The 16,944-nt window shown below is 34.2% G+C and overlaps 1 protein-coding gene across 36 annotated transcripts in view; it reads right to left on the minus strand.

Moving 5' to 3' along the window:
* Nucleotides 1-16,944, minus strand: part of LOC143194409 (uncharacterized) — a 112,033-nt gene that overhangs the window by 39,294 nt on the left and 55,795 nt on the right. For 14 of the 36 annotated variants that reach the window (XM_076401178.1, XM_076401166.1, XM_076401188.1 and 11 more), the window contains exons 2-8: nucleotides 15,959-16,045; nucleotides 15,726-15,788; nucleotides 15,484-15,507; nucleotides 10,147-10,230; nucleotides 9,914-9,976; nucleotides 4,052-4,126; nucleotides 3,553-3,627 (exon numbers count right to left, since the gene is read on the minus strand). In XM_076401178.1, coding sequence (XP_076257293.1) covers nucleotides 3,553-3,627; nucleotides 4,052-4,126; nucleotides 9,914-9,976; nucleotides 10,147-10,230; nucleotides 15,484-15,507; nucleotides 15,726-15,788; nucleotides 15,959-16,045 — 471 coding nt within the window. Of the gene's footprint in view, nucleotides 1-3,552; nucleotides 3,628-4,051; nucleotides 4,127-9,913; nucleotides 9,977-10,146; nucleotides 10,234-15,483; nucleotides 15,508-15,725; nucleotides 15,789-15,958; nucleotides 16,046-16,944 lie in introns of all 36 variants that reach the window. The other 22 variants (XM_076401184.1, XM_076401179.1, XM_076401161.1 and 19 more) reach the window with 8 other exon arrangements.

Raw genomic sequence — 16,944 nt, forward strand, 5'->3', positions numbered from 1 at the left:
GGCACAAAAACTGCCACATTACAAATCTTTTTGACAGGACGAAGTCTGTCGGGTCAGCTAGTACTTTAAATAAAATTAAGTTACTCAAAAAATCTGTAAAAATCTCTGTAAAGTTATGTGTTTAATATTTCTAGGAAGAATGCAGAAAAAAAATCTTAATGTAAAATGACCTTAGTAATTGCTTCTTTCTCTTGATAAAAAGAAACATCTAATTATATGGGTCTATTTTAAAGTTTGAAATGGATTTAAATCAAAGAAGTTGTATACTTGATAACCATGCTAGTTGCTTTTGTATTAGTTGTAATAGTTTTTCATGAACACTTACCATGTGTGCCTGTATAATTTGATGATATTCTTTCTGGCAAAGGAGCTGATATTAAAAAAATGCGCTACAATATGAACACTAAATGGAATGAATACAAGAAGTACTTTTTTTGTTATATTGTCACTTATTTGAAAAAGTCCCGTATTATGAATACATATTTTGTAAAGTATTTAATTACATCCTCCTTATTTATCATTTTATTCGATAAGTAGTAATTTTAATAGATTTTATTCGTAGAACAATTTTACATTAATGTACTATAACATGTACATAATTTATTACTATTATTGTACTTATATAAAAGCAATATGAGTGAGGTATAAATAGAATTGTATATATTTGCCAATTTAAAACTAAATTAATCTATTTAAACTAAAGTTAATAGTAACCCTTGTACACCATACTTTTTTAAGTTCTTTAATTTGGTTTACTTCAATCCTCTGATTTCATGGGCGTTGTCCAGCAGCTGAACTGCTTCCACGCTGTTGTTTTTCCGTATTTTAAGGCCAAATATTGGACAATAGGAGATCCATTTGATTTAGGTGTAATTTCTCTTTTGTTTTGTAGTGATAAGTATTGCAAGCAATCAAATAACTTTTTTGTGTTGGATTATTAGTTGTTTTGATGCCTTGGTACAACCCTATATTTGCATCCTATGTCGAAATAGGCTTTATGATTGACTGATAAAACGATCTCAAATCAAGATCAGTCAAAGACTTAAATAGAGTACCTTCCGACTAACCAGATGCGATCTAACATCTGATCACATTCCAGTATTACTAAAATTGGCATGGACACATTTGGAGATATTTAACTATATTTTCTAGTTTGCAATCCATATTGCCATAATGACTATTGCCGGTATATGCTCCAAGTATTATCTCTCTTATTGTTGGGATATCCGATGTGTAGATCACATACGGGAATGGTGCAAAACGCTAGGGATGCAGAAAAAATATCGATATATCGATATTTTATGGAAAAAAATATGATATTTTTGGCCGATATTTTTTGGCCTATATATCTATATTTTTTAGGCACATTTTTCGAGTTTGGTGAATTAAGGTACTTAAAATTTAAAATTTTAGAGTTTCGTCAAAAATCGGTAATTTTTTCTCCGATATATCCGTATATATCGATATTTTTAAAACATCGATATAATGAAATATCGATATATTTTTTTTTCAATCGAATTTTTAACACCCGTATAAGACACTACTTTGTGAAGCAACAGCCGAAATAAGTTTGAGTTAAATGTTCAAAAACAAAAGGCATCTCATTAAATCAAATTAGTACAGAAAGCTTGTGCGATCTAACATCTGATCACACTCCAGTATTGTTAACACTGAGCGCGACAATCCTAAGAAAAGCAAAAAAGCCTAATCTTACCAACAAATATACTGACTGGAACAAATTCAGATTAATACTGTAGGAACAAATCAGTTTAAAAGTAAGACTTAAAAGTATAGATGATCTTGAGCAACAAACCAAAAATATAATTGAACAAATTCCGTCAGCTGCAAAAGATGCTATCCCAATAGCAAGAGAGAAATCAGAATATGAAGTAATTTACCTCCACGAAATTAGAGAAATGATAAAAGAAAGGCGAAAAGCTAGAAAAGTATGGCACAGAACCAGAAATGTTGCAGACAAAACTACTTTTAATAGAATTAGTAATCAGACGAATCAGAAGATCAAAGAATATAAACAGAATTGCTTTCAAAAGTATATAAGTGAATTAAGCCCACAAGTAGACAAAGATTATTCGCTACGGAAAGCAACTCGAAGATTTAAAAGAAGAGTTATTAGAGTACCGCCAACTAAAAATGATCGAAATGAATGGGTTCGACGCAATGATGAAAAAGCTGAATTGTTGGCACAATACTTAGCTAACATATTTCAACCTAATGATACAGAATCTACCATGGATATATATATCATGTTTATCAAGCCGATGTATCTGAATCTAATTTCTCCATTAACTTCCAATGGCCACTGAAATTGATAACCTCAATAATAAAAAGGCACCTGGTATAGATAGACATTTCCCCTGGATTATTGAAAGAACTGCCACGAAAAGCAATCATCATGTTGACATATAAATTTAATGCCTGAAAATTCAACATAATAGCTCCAAACTTGTCTACGTTAATTTTGCATTGCAGCGAAATAATAAAAAATTATTATATCACTCAAACAATCTTGACGGTAGATTAAATTGGAAACATCACGTTAGACAAAAAGCAAAACACATTAGAACTAAAATAAAACAACTATACTGGTTAGTCGGAAGATACTCTCAACTTGATCTAAAATCGAAGTAGTTGATCTATAAGACAATTATAAAGCCAATTTGGAGTTATGGGGTGTAAATATGGGGTTGCACTAAAAATTAAAATCAACTTGTCATACAACGCTGTCAAAACAAGGTTCTTCGATTGATTACCAATGCTTATCGCAACGTAACTAAAGAAGAACTGCACGATGATCTGGAAATCAAATAGATTTGCGAAGTTATCCAAGATTTCGCCTTGAAACACGAAAGAAGATTACTAAATCATACTAACGTGGAAGCAATATAACTGCTGGACAGCGCGCAGGATGTCAGGAGATTGGAGCGAACAAAACCATACGAACTTATATAAAGTGTATACCTTTAGTGTAAACTATAGCTATAAGTTATTATAATTTTATATTTGAGGAATACATATCGATGTATTTTCTCACACTCGTCTTGCTTGTGAATTAATCCAACTACAAATGAAAAGTAATAATAAATTAATTTATAATTAAGATTGTACTAAGTGTATCTAATAAAGACGTTATAAAAAAATGTTCAGAATGTTCCTTCATGCCATTCCAGGCATATTAGTTACGTGGTAATCATATTCCTAATTTGGAGAAGGTAATTTACTTTATGTTCAAATTTCTGTCTTTTTTGAGGCTGACCGAATCTGTTCTATTAGAGTTTGGGCTTGTTGATCAATAGCGTCTAGAGTTAGTATTACAGTCTTACGTTCAAACTGATTTGATACTTTGTTATTAATTTAAACTTGTCCCAATCAGTATACGTGTTTAAGTAAGATTTTGTTGTTTTTTATTTCAGGATTTCAATTCCAATGGTGAATAACAACATAAACAAAAATGTTTTTCTAAGAAAATAAAAACAATAAAATAAACAAAACAACAAATATTAAAAAAAAACATGAGTAAAATAAAGAGCTTACTTGGTTCAGCACTAGTGGTGGTTGTTTCGTCTATCTTATTAGTGGTTGATGTTGATGTGCCATTTTTACTATCTGCTAACGAAGGGAAAAAAGGTTTTATTGAAAAGCTTAAAAAATTATAAACGCTACATGAAAGCTATTTTATTATCCAAAAATAATATAAATTTTGAAAAGTGTTGAGCTCTAAATATTTGAATAAAATAGATTTTTTAAAATTCTAGCCTAGAATACGCCTAAAGTTCGTCACGTCACTAAAACAGATATACCTCCGAAAATAATTAAAAGAATTTAAAATAAATATTCTTAAAGGGTTAAACTTTGAAGATATAAAAAATCAATTTTCTTTAATTTTTAGATTAGAATACCCTCTTAAAAAAACCTATAATTATGTTAGATGAAAGTTATAATACTAAGAAATTTTATAAGAATATTTATATAATATTTTAATATGTGACATAAATCGTTATATTTGAGAGCAAGAATAAATGACGAAACTTACTTGTTATCTCCGTTGGCTCCGTGTACGTTTCTGGTATTGTTTCCGTTTGTTCAGAAGAAAGTGTGGTCGTGGATTCTGTTAAAGTAAAAAAAAGGTTATATAAAAAGGTATTTAACTGCTGAGCATAATTTTCTAATAGTGAAAATATATTAATATTATGCAGTTAATTTTTTTATTATTTTTAATTTTAGAAAAATTATTTTTCTCTCAGCATTCCTTAATCTATCTAATGGGCAACAATTACCACAGTAGAGGTGTTTGATAACAATGGGCCAAGAATACTGTCTTGCGGAACGCCTGAATTTATTAGATGTATTCATCACACTGGTTCATAATGAAGTGTCTAGATGTGAGATATAATTTTAGTAGTTCAAAGTACAGATGTGGCAGAAGATTTTTCAATTTAACTTGATGTCCAGTGTGCTACACCTTATCAAAAGTATGATATATCGAGGAATGCAGCCGAACAATTCTTTTTCGTTGAAGCTTTTGTTTATTTTATTAGCCAATCTGTGAACTTAGCTTATTGTTCCGTGTTTGTTACAGAAACTAAATTAGTGCTCTGTAATAATATTTCTTTCCTCTGAGTTTACTTTGAGCTTCTTGTTTCTCGAAAACCTTGAATATCACAGGACGATAGGAGGGAACGCCTTCTGACTATCTCCCTGGTTTGAGAATCTTAACGATTTGGGCCACTTTCGAAGTATTAAGGAAGTAGTTTAGACGTAACATGGCATTAAAAATAAATTGCTATTAAGTTGAAGCCCTTTTCTGACAGTTGTTGTAAAATTCTTCCAGACATTAGGTCAAATCGTTTTAATACAGTTATCAAATAGCAAAGTTCGTGAAAAGTGTATAATTCTTCGATAAAACAGAAAAAGCTGTATTATTATTTTTTGATCACCGAGCATATCTCGAATGATCGAATCAAAGAATTATCTTTGATCGAGTTCGAAGAGATCTGAGAACAGGAAATAATCGTTGGGGGCCGGATCTGGAGAATACGGTGGTTGAGGAAGCAATTCGAAGCCAAATTCTTTGATTTTCGCTATCGTTTTCATTAACTTGTGACATGGTTCATTATCTTGGTGAAGCAGCACTCTCTTTTTCTTCAAATGCGGCCGTTTTTCGGCGATTTCGTCCTTCAAACGGTCCAATAACGCTATGTAGTAGTCGCTGTTGATGATCCTTCCTTTTTCAAGGTAGTCAATGAAAATTATTCCATGTGCACCCCAAAATACAGATGCCATAACCTTGCCAGCCGACTGTTGTGTTTTGCCACGTTATGGAGCGGGTTCATCGTGTGCAGTCCACTCGAATGACTGTTGATTGGACTTCGGAGTGAAACGATGGAGCCATGTTTCATCCATTGTCACATATCGACGCAAAAACTCGGTTCTATTACGATTGTTATCTTCAAACACTGCTCCGAATCATCAACTCGTCATTGTTTTTGGTTAAAAATGAGTTCGCGTGGCACCCACTTTGCACAGAGACCCCAATATAATGAATTGTGAATAATATGATGCACACGTTGTTCAGTTAATATCTTTAGAGCATCTGATATTTCATTCAATTCTTTTTTTGATTTTTTTATGTTTTCGTCGGTAACAACCTCTTTTGGGTGTCCATTGTGTTCACCATCTTCGGTGTTCATTTCATCACGTCTAAACTTAGCATACCAATCCTTGATGGTTGATTTTCCTGGGGCAGTGTCCGGAAATTCGGCATCAAGCCAAGTTTGTGCTTCAACTGTATTTTATCCCTTCAAAAAGCAATATTTTATCAATACGCAAAATTCCTTTTTATCCATTTTTTTCACAATAACAAAAGTTGCTTCACTCAAAATGCTATAATTTACAAACTAGTGATCCGACAACTGTCAAATTTATATACGCATCTTTTGATTGTTAGGGCTAACTAAATAACATATGGATTTAATTCTAGTGGCGCCGTCTAGGTGTCAGAGGATGTAATATATGTAGGTCCGAGATATGAAATATTTCACTTTTGTAACAACATTAAATGAATGCAAAAATATAACATAAATCTGTCGCAAGTGAATCACGAAACTGTAACATTTTACGGATATAATATGAACTTCAACTCTTCTACAATCTGCAAGTTGAACAGCAATTACCCAGAAAGTAACTCAACGGAAATGGGTATTCGTACCCATTCAGTTTCTAATGCAATAAAAACAGCAGCTAATTGTCTTCATAAGCGTTCGAGTACAGGACTCAAAGTATTCTATATGCAACAGGTGTAAATTTTGGAAACTACAATAAAGCAAGATGGTTTGCATAACAACTAAAAAACGTATTAAGACATTCCCGCTGTCTTACGCCGATTTAGTACAAAATGAGAACAATAGGATCATTTACTGCCAACAGCTTGGTCATACTAAAAATTAGTAGGGAACTTAGATGCGTCAAATATCACACAAGTCAGTGTAGAAAGTGACGCAACAGCGTAGCAACATTTACATTATGCAACGAAAAATTACACCTGCCAGTTATAAAGGGAGTGTAGTGTACTAGAGGAAAATAAAAGAATTTCAGCGAAATAAAATGACAACTGCACAAAAATTACGACAACTCGACAAAGCTCAAAACTCAGCCATCTCAAAATGCAAAGCCATCTGCCATTGAAAATGAAAAACTAGACGAAATTTCGCAATTTCGGCAAACAATATATGCAACAAAAAAGCTAGCGATAAACAAATTTAAGTAAAAAAGCAGGAAACTGTAACCAGTGAGCCAACGATCGTCGACATGATGAATTGGCTCAGTGAATTTCATACTGAAATGCGACACATTTCAGAATTCTTAGAATTATAACATGGAACACAAATGGACTAAATCAGCGAGTCCGAGAACTAGAACTATTTATAAGAAAAAATAACATAGCTAAAGCTTTCATATCGGAGATTATATTACAATTTATATATATATATATATATATATATATATATATATATATATATATATATATATTACATTATTTTTTAAATTAGATCCAATATTTATTATTTGAGGGGCCTTTAACATTAAACACACAGCCTGGAGTTCAGGATTAATAACACCTGGAAAAGGAAAAAAATACTCACGGCAATTAATATTAATAATTGTAACTATCATTCAACGCGTGAACCAACTTACTGGTCCACCGACAGTATTAAAGTGCCAGACCTACTGGATTTTTACATTTTGAAAGTCATCTCATCAAATCAAATACAAATCGGGAGCTTGTGCGAACTATCATCTGATCACACTCCAGTATTGTTAACATTAGGCGCGACAATCCTAAGAAAAACAAAAATGCCTAATCTTACTGACAAATTCACTAACTGGGACAGGTTAAGATTTATAATCCAGGAACAAAGCTGTTTAAATGTAAGACTCAAAAGTATAAACAATCTTGAGCTGCAAACCTGAAATATAATTGAATAAAGTCGGTTAAAGACATCAACAGAGAAATCAATATGTGATGTAAATTATCTAGTATCTAGAATGAAAAAGCTAGAAATGTATAGCACAAAACGAGAAATATTGCAGACAATTATATTTAATAAAATCAGACAAATCAAAAGATTAAAGAATGAAAAAAAAGTTTCTTTGGATTAGTCCCTATGAAAAGCAACTTGGAGATTCAAAAGACCAATTATTAGAGTACCGCCTATTAAAAATGATCAAAATGAATGGGTTCGGCGCAACTATGAACAAGCTGAATTATTAGCAAAACATTTATCTAATGTATTCTAACCAAATTATATGATTGATTCTATCTGTACTAGATATAAATTCTGTTTCTACAATGGAAGTTGTCACAGAAATTGACAACAACCTCAATCCTAAAAAGGCTCTTGGAATTGGTCATATTTCATCTGGTTATTGAAAGAGCTGCCACGAAAAGCAATAATTATGTTGACATATATATTCAATGCCTTTAATTTAAAACCGAAGCACGTTCCAGGCTGTCTTAAGGTTGCTCGAATAATTATGCTTAAAAACCCTGACAAACAGGCAGAACAAGTTGGATCTTACAGGCCTATTTCGCTGGTACATGCGATATCAGAATTATTAGAGAAACTACTGTTAAAACTTATTAAACCATTTATAGAAATACCAGATTTCCAGTTTGGATTTCGAAACGACCACTCGACAATCGACAAAGGGCACAGAGTAACAGGGGTTGTTGAAAAGGCATTCGAAGAAAAAAATATTACCCTGCAATATTCCTGGAAGTCCCATACTGGAATAATATCTTTTTGAAAGAAAATTTAGAGAAACCTATTTCGGTTGGAGTTCTACAGGTTAGTGTCTAGGGATCACTCCTATATCTGCTCTATATTAATTTAGGGTAAATGATGTGGCTCGGTGAATGGAGGTAAAACGAAATGAAACAGTGGTGTTTACATTATGTGGCTGTTATTTATTGGCTATATAAAAAAATGTGAAAAATACAATTAGATAAAACAGCTGATAGGATGGCAGCGGTGTTACCTGGATACGAGGCTTGGACAGTCGGTGGTGGCACGTCTAAACCAAACGATGGTTGAGCACTGAATGAATGGAAATACCCTTCAATAACATCCCAGATAAATAATCAACATCTGGGATTATATTTCTGGGTATTTTGTAGACCGTTATTCCACGATGTAAAATTCGACATGCCTCAAGGTCGCTACAATACACCCCTGCCAGAATTTTACATACAATTATTTTAAGCAACAAAAATACAAAAATGTATGAAAAAAAAATCAAATGTCGTTTCTTTACTTTCATTTTATATTATTGATGCCTTATTGGAATTATCTGAAACAATAACACAATAAATTGCAGCTAAATAAGGTTAAGTACTAAACGATATGTGTAACTATGTGTACAAAATACCCAGAAATATAACCCCAGATGTTGAACACAGGCGGGGTGCCAGCAGCGCCAACCAGAACCCGATAACGAATAGCTGGCAACCCCGAGACGTTTATCTGGGATGTTATTGAAGGGTATTTCCAATCATTCAGTACTCGACCATCGTATGGTTTAGATGTGCCACCATCGACTGCCCAAGCCTCGTATCCAGGTAACACCGCTGCCATCCGTTTTATCTATTTTGTATTTTTCACATTTTTTATATAGCCAATAAATAACGGTCACATAATATAAACACCACTGTTTCATTTCGTTTTACCTCCATTCACCGAGCCATATCAATCTACCCTAAATATTATATAATTAAATAATATGGTAAATAGAAAGGGCAAAAGTTTAAAAATTTTATAGAAACAATTTCGGGCAGATTTTATATATAATAATTTATATGTGTCATTCCCTTTTGGTACGTATGCATGTATATGGATTTTAGTTAGTTTTTATGAAGCCTGACCAGGCCTGAAGACATTTTCCTTGTTTGATTTCATGTGCAAGCATAGTCTAATAGACTATGATAAAAGCTTAATAATTTTAATTAATTAGTTAAATAAGTTAAAACGAAGAAACGGTACCAAAATGAAAGTATTCAGAAAAAACTTCCAATTAAATAAGCTTTACTCTGTGTTTGCCTAAAGACAAAATATTACCAGTGATGAAAAGCTATAGTGAAACACTACGGAACTTACTTGTTGATGATGTGTCAATTCTACCTATCAAAGAAAAAAGTGTTTAGCACCAAGTTGCTGAATTTGTCGGCGTTATAAAAGCACTATATTTAAGATGTACAAATATGCTACTGTATTTTATGTAACTGAATAGACATACGAAGTTAATTTTGAATGTTATTTACTCATTTAAAAAGATACATTTAAAAATATATCCATACATGATGCTTTTGAATTATAAAGAAGAAAAGCACAGAACTTACCTGTCGTAGATATAGTCGTTTCTTTACTTTCATTTTCTGTTATTGATGTCTTATTGGAATTATCTAAAACAATAACACAATAAATTGCAGCTAAGTAAGGTTAAGTACTAAACGATAACTATGTGTAATGATTGTCGTGGTTATGTGAAAGTCTGAAGAAGATACCAGATAGAAAATCTAGTACATGATAGAAATATTTGTACCTTAGAGTGGGAATAAAATAGTGAACTTACTTAGTAAAACAGTACTTGATTCTGTCGACGAATTTTCTGATAGTGATGTCTCATACTGGTATGAAGAGAGTGTGATAGTAGATTCTGCTGAAAAATAAAAAAATGTAGAAAAATAAATAAATGCTTAGATATATATATCTAGTTATGTTTGATAATTATTTAATAATTATATATATAATAAATAACAATTCCAAGTAATTATTATATTTTATAGGTTATATCGCGCGACTGTTATGGCCCAAGTTATTTGAAGAGATACAACGGTGTGTTTATACGAGGAGGAAACATTTTAAACATTGTTTTACAAAATTACATAAAACCGGTAATTTTGTATAACAAATTAATTAATAATTTATCAATGATAAATACAAACTAAACATTTAACATTTTTCAATATAGTCACCTCCGTGCTCTACATACTTTTGCCACCGAATTGGAAGCTTGAATATTCGTTCTTGATAAAAACTTTGGTGGCGAGTTATCAGCCAATTGCGCTCATACTCCTCTACTTTTTTATTGTTTTTAAATCCTTTGCCTCCATGTAATTTTTTCAAGCGCAAACAAGAACGTGCAACGTGCTTTTGATTTTCGTCAACAATCTTGGAACCTGCTCGCTGGCTTCTAATTTTTCTAAAGCCAAGTTAATTCGTGATGATGGATTGAACACTTCCTAAATCGATACCCATTTCTGATGATAATTCTTCAATCCTTAATCGGCGATTATCTTCAATAAGCTTTCGCATGGATGTTATCACTTGTTTAACGCCTTCATTGATCAAAAACTTTATGATGATGCCACAAAATATTGAGAATTTAGAAAGGTATCTTAAAAGGGCGCATGCGAAACAGTGTTTTAGTTTGTTCATTTGCGGCTAGGTGGCTCGTGGTATAAATTTGGTAGCAAAGCTGAAATTTGACACTTTCTGCTTTCAGAAGGCTATTCTAGAAAATAAGAAGCTGTAGACTACGTGTGTTTATATTTGTTGAAATTTGTTTGAAATTTTCTTAAGCTTTTGTTGAAAGTGTCTCTTTCGAATTGGAGCATTTTTCAATATGGCTGGCAAAGCAAATTTAAAAAATTTATAAACCAAAAATATTCTTATTTTGTTAACTGTGTTTTTATGGTTCTTTTTAGTTAATATGATTTGTTTAAATCTGAAGACATCCCAGGATGTAGTACCGTTTAAAATAGAATGCACAGCATTCCTGGGGATCCCGCTCTATGTCATAAGTCATATCATCAACGAATCCAACTCCGTCAAAAGACTAGTAACTCCAGCCTTTCTTCTCAACCATTTCGTGTCTCCAAAGTCTCTACAGAGTATGATCGGCAAACTTCAAACCAAAAAATCTCCAGGTTTCGACGAAATATCGATTACCCAGTTAAAAAAGCTCCCGCATGAGCAGCTCGCAGAACTGGCAAACATCATTAACTCCATCATGAGGCTGCAATATTTCCCGGCGTCTTGGAAACCTGCACATATAGCGGTTATCCCCAAGAAAGGAGCAAAATCATCTCCGTCTATCAGGCCTATCAGCCTTCTCAGGGCCATTTCGAAAATTGCCGATAGGGCAATACTCTACGCACTCAACTCTTTCACAAAGGAAAACAACATCACTCCTGATGAACAATTCGGCTTTTGCGATCACCACTCATCCGTCCATCAGGCTACCCGTCTGGCCGCACACATCCACCACGCTCTTGATCAACGTAAAAAACTTGGAGCAGTCCTTCTGGACCTAACCAAAGTCTTCGACAAGGTCTGGCACGACGGTTTGATCGCAAAGTGCCTGCTGTTAGGCCTCCCAGGAGATCTAACTGCTCTCATCAAGTCCTATCTCCCGGACAGATCTTACCAGGTCAAGATCAGGGAATTACTTTCCAGTCGTAAACAAATCGATGCTGACGTACCTCAAGGTTCCCCGCGGGCCCCAGTCTTATTTAAGCCGCACATTGACGTCGCGTTTTACGCTGGCGACACTGCTTTCTTCACGGCCGCCAGGTTCGAAGTTACAATTCATGAACGTTTACAGAAGCAGCTCGATCATGCGGTCAAGTGGTTGAAATTCTGGAGGTTGCAAATCAAGCCCCTGAAAACCCAAGCCTTCATTTTCCATAAGAAGCGTTACGCACTGCGCGTCTCGCAAGTTAAGATCGACACCGCAATAATTCCATGGCTGGATAACGTCACGTATCTAGGTCTTCACTTCGACCGGCGGTTTGGTTGGCATTTCCAAATCCAGAAAGCAATCCAGAAAGGTTCGGGGATAGCAAACTTCTGTACTCCTCTACGGATCTAATGTCTACTTCAAGTTTGTGACACCCAACCAGGTCAAACGGCTTCAAGTTTTCCAAAATAAGTTCTTCAGGAGAATATTAAACGCTCGATGGTTTGTCAGAAATAATCAAATTCATAGGGAAACTGACACTCCAGAAATCAAGCACTTCATATCTCAATCATTCCACAAATAACAACTCAGTTGAAGTTCTTCTGAAAACGCGCTTGTTCGCGAGCTGGTCGACATGCTGGGAGCTTAGCACTGCGTCATCGCTAAAGTCCCCCGCTTTTTCAGGCTGAAACGACCTCATCCGTCGGTACAGTCATAACTTTTGCCCCTATACAACAGTATCCAGTTGTGCGTTAACTCAGGTTCGCGAATCAACAGAATCACCAGGTCCTCGTGCCCAATAACGGCTGCCCGATCGGCGGGTGCCATATCCCCAAATTTAATGCAGTAGCAGTAGCGATCCACAGGGGTCAACTGTGAGGCGGTTTCGGTTTAGTGTATTGGTAAGCCCACATAACCCGGTCCAATTCGTCACTCCAGGGCAAGTCTCCGCGACCAGGTATGCGTCATGTATTCCATCGCCTGGTTTTAGGCCAGAACAAAAAAAAATTGTGAAAAAAAAAGAGTTCAAAAAATTGTGAAAGAAAATTTTGACAAAAAATTTTAAAAAAATTAATTGGAAATAATGAAATGAAATTTAAGCTTCATTGTTCCAGCACTAAAATAAAATTTAATGAGGAACAAATGTTTGAATGAATGTAGTATTGAAGGAATTTGAAAAGGAATAGGAATAAAATGAAAAGGAATATTGAAGGTAAAATCGAAAACGAATCGAATTAAAAATATTGAAAATTTTGAAACAAAAAATATAACGGCCACGTAAAATACACCATGTTGCACGCACCCTCCACTCACGAATAATATATATCGTTCGTAATTCGAATATTGAATCTTACATCGTGGAATAACGGTTTACAAAATACCCAGAAATATAATCCCAGATGTTGAACACGGGCGGGGTGCCAGCAGCGCCAACCAGAACCCGATAACGAATAGCTGGCAACCCCGAGACGTTTATCTGGGATGTTATTGAAGGGTATTTCCAAATCATTCAGTACTCAACCATCGTTTGGTTTAGACGTGCCACCATCGACTGCCCAAGCCTCGTACCCAGGTAACACCGCTGCCATCCGTTTTATCTATTTTGTATTTTTCACATTTTTTATATAGCCAACAAATAACGGTAACACAATGTGAACACCACTGTTTCATTTCGTTTTACCTCCATTCGCCGAGCCTTATCAATCTACCCTAAAGTGATGATCTCGACGTGATCTTTCGCAAAATTGGGTTTGGACTCATGAATGGAGGGTACGTGTAACATGGTGTATTTTACGTGGCCGTTATATTTTTTGTTTCAACATTTTAAATACTTTTAAAACTATTCTTCTTCGATTTTATTTTTATTTCTTCAGCATTACATTCATTTAAACATTTGTTCCTCATTAAATTTTATTTTAGAACTGGAACAATGAACCATAAATTTCATTTCATTATTTCCATATCATTTTTTAAAAAAAATTTTGTCCAAATTTTATGTATTTCACAATCTTTTGAACTCTTAGAGATTTTTACATCACTGTTTAATCATCAGCGTCTCGGCTAAACATTTATTTCGGCGCTATGTTTAAATCATAATGTCTTCCTTCGCTCGCCGTCTCCGTCATAATGGCAGACATTTTGATTTGAAAGGCTTGGGGCAGCTTCGGTCAGATACCGTCGTTATTTGTTTTTTCTGAATTACCGTAATGTATGTGACTACGGATTAGTAACAGAGCAGCTCCAGAAGCTAGGTACTGATTGCAGTCACCGTAGACTCGTCATGTTTTCGCTGAGGTACCAGAATTACCAACGTCTCGTCGTCGAACAATCGATCCTCCCACAGCGTCGATTACGGGAGCCCTGTCCGAAAAATAGCTTGTTTTCAACGTCGTCGATGGACCATATTCAAGTGCCAAAGCGACGATGAAGCAACGGTATCTATAGGACCAGAAGATATCAACAGCCGTACCAGATAGCAACCGTACCAACTACAACCGTTTCGATTTATCATATTTTTCAAAGCCCTTTTCATGCAGCACATTTTGTTTGGTATATCAGTGTTTTGTATTTGATTTTTTTTTCATACATTTTTGTATTTTTATTTGCTTAAAATAATTGTATGTAGAATTCTGGCAGGGGAGTATTGTAGCGACCTTGTGACATGTCGAATTTTACATCGTGAAATAACGGTCTACAAAATACCCAGAAATATAACCCCAGATGTTGAACACGGGCGGGGTGCCAGCAGCACCAACCAGAACCCGATAACGAATAGCTGGCAACCGCGAGGCGTTTATCTGGGATGTTATTGAAGGGTATTTCCAATCATTCAGTACTCGACCATCGTATGGTTTAGATGTGCCACCATCGACTGCCCAAGCCTCGTATCCAGGTAACACCGCTGCCATCCGTTTTATCTATTTTGTATTTTTCACATTTTTTATATAGCCAATAAATAACGGTCACATAATATAAACACCACTGTTTCATTTCGTTTTACCTCCATTCACCGAGCCATATCAATCTACCCTAAATATTATATAATTAAATAATATGGTAAATAGAAAGGGCAAAAGTTTAAAAATTTTATAGAAACAATTTCGGGCAGACTTTATATATAATAATTTATATATGTTATTCCATTTTGGTACGTATACATGTATATGGATTTTAGTTTTTATGAAGCCTGACCAGGCCTGAAGACATTTTATTTGTTTGATTTCATGTGCAAGCATAGTCTAACAGACTACGATAAAAGCTTAATAATCTTTTAATAATTTTAATTAATTAGTTAAATAAATTAATTAAAAGTTAAAACGAAGAAAGGGTACCAAAATGAAAGTATTCAGAAAAAAACTTCCAATTAAATAAGCTTTACTCTTTGTTTGCCTAAAGACAAAATATTACCAGTGATGAAAAACTATAGTGAAACACTACGGACCTTACTTGTTGGTGATGTGTCAATTCTACCTATCAAAGAAAAAAGTGTTTAGCACCAAGTTGCTGAATTTGTCGGCATTATAAAAGCACTATATATAAGATGTACAAATATGCTACTGTATTTTATGTAACTGAATAGACATACGAAGTTAATTTTGAATGTTATTTACTCATTTAAAAAGATACATTTAAAAATATATCTATACATGATGCTTTTGAATTATAAAGAAGAAAAGCACAGAACTTACCTGTCGTAGATATAGTCGTTTCTTTACTTTCATTTTCTGTTATTGATGTCTTATTGGAATTATCTAAAACAATAACACAATAAATTGCAGCTAAGTAAGGTTAAGTACTAAACGATAACTATGTGTAATGATTGTCGTGGTTATGTGAAAGTCTGAAGAAGATACCAGATAGAAAATCCAGTACATGATAGAAATATTTGTACTTTAGAGTGGGAATAAAATAGTGAACTTACTTAGTAAAACAGTACTTGACTCTGTCGTTGAATTTTCTGATAGTGATGTCTCATACTGGTATGAAGAGAGTGTGATAGTAGATTCTGCTGAAAAATAAAAAAATGTAGAAAAATAAATAAATGCTTAGATATATATCTAATTATGTTTGATAATTATTTAATAATTATATATATAATAAATAACAATGCAAACAATTCCAAGTAATTATTTTATAGGTTATATCGCGCGACTGTTACGGCCCAGGTTATTTGAAGAGATACAACGGTGTGTTTATACGAGGGGGAAACATTTTAAACATTGTTTTACAAAATTACATAAAACCGGTAATTTTGTAAAACAAATTAATTAATAATTTATCAATGATAAATACAAACTAAACATTTAACATTTTTCAATATAGTCACCTCTGGCTGGCCCCAGTCTTATTTAAGCCGCACATTGACGTCGCGTTTTACGCTGGCGACACTGCTTTCTTCGCGGCCGCCAGGTTCGAAGTTACAATTCATGAACGTTTACAGAAGCAGCTCGATCATGCGGTCAAGTGGTTCAAATTCTTGAGGTTGCAAATCAACGCCCTGAAAACTCAAGCCATCATTTTTCATAAGAAGCCTTACGCACTGCGCGTCTCGCAAGTTAAGATCGACACCGCAATAATTCCATGGCTGGATAACGTCACATATCTAGGTCTTCACTTCGACCGGCGGTTTGGTTGGCATTTCCAAATCCAGAAAGCAATCCAGAAAGGTTCGGGGATAGCAAACTTGCTATTTTCTCTGATCTGCCCTTCTAGCAGACTTCCCATTTCCATCAAATGTTTATTTTACAAGATGTTAATTCGATCTGTACTCCTCTACGGATCTAATGTCTACTTCAAGTTTGTTACACCCAACCAGGTCAAACGGCTTCAATTTTTCCAAAATAAGTTCTTCAGGAGAATACTAAACGCTCGATGGTTTGTCAGAAATAATCAAATTCATAGGGAAAC

The sequence above is a fragment of the Rhynchophorus ferrugineus genome, unplaced genomic scaffold (genome assembly GCF_030347505.1).
Source record: "Rhynchophorus ferrugineus isolate W39M unplaced genomic scaffold, kcgeb_rfMv2 rfM3, whole genome shotgun sequence".
Classification (NCBI taxonomy): domain Eukaryota; kingdom Metazoa; phylum Arthropoda; class Insecta; order Coleoptera; family Curculionidae; genus Rhynchophorus; species Rhynchophorus ferrugineus.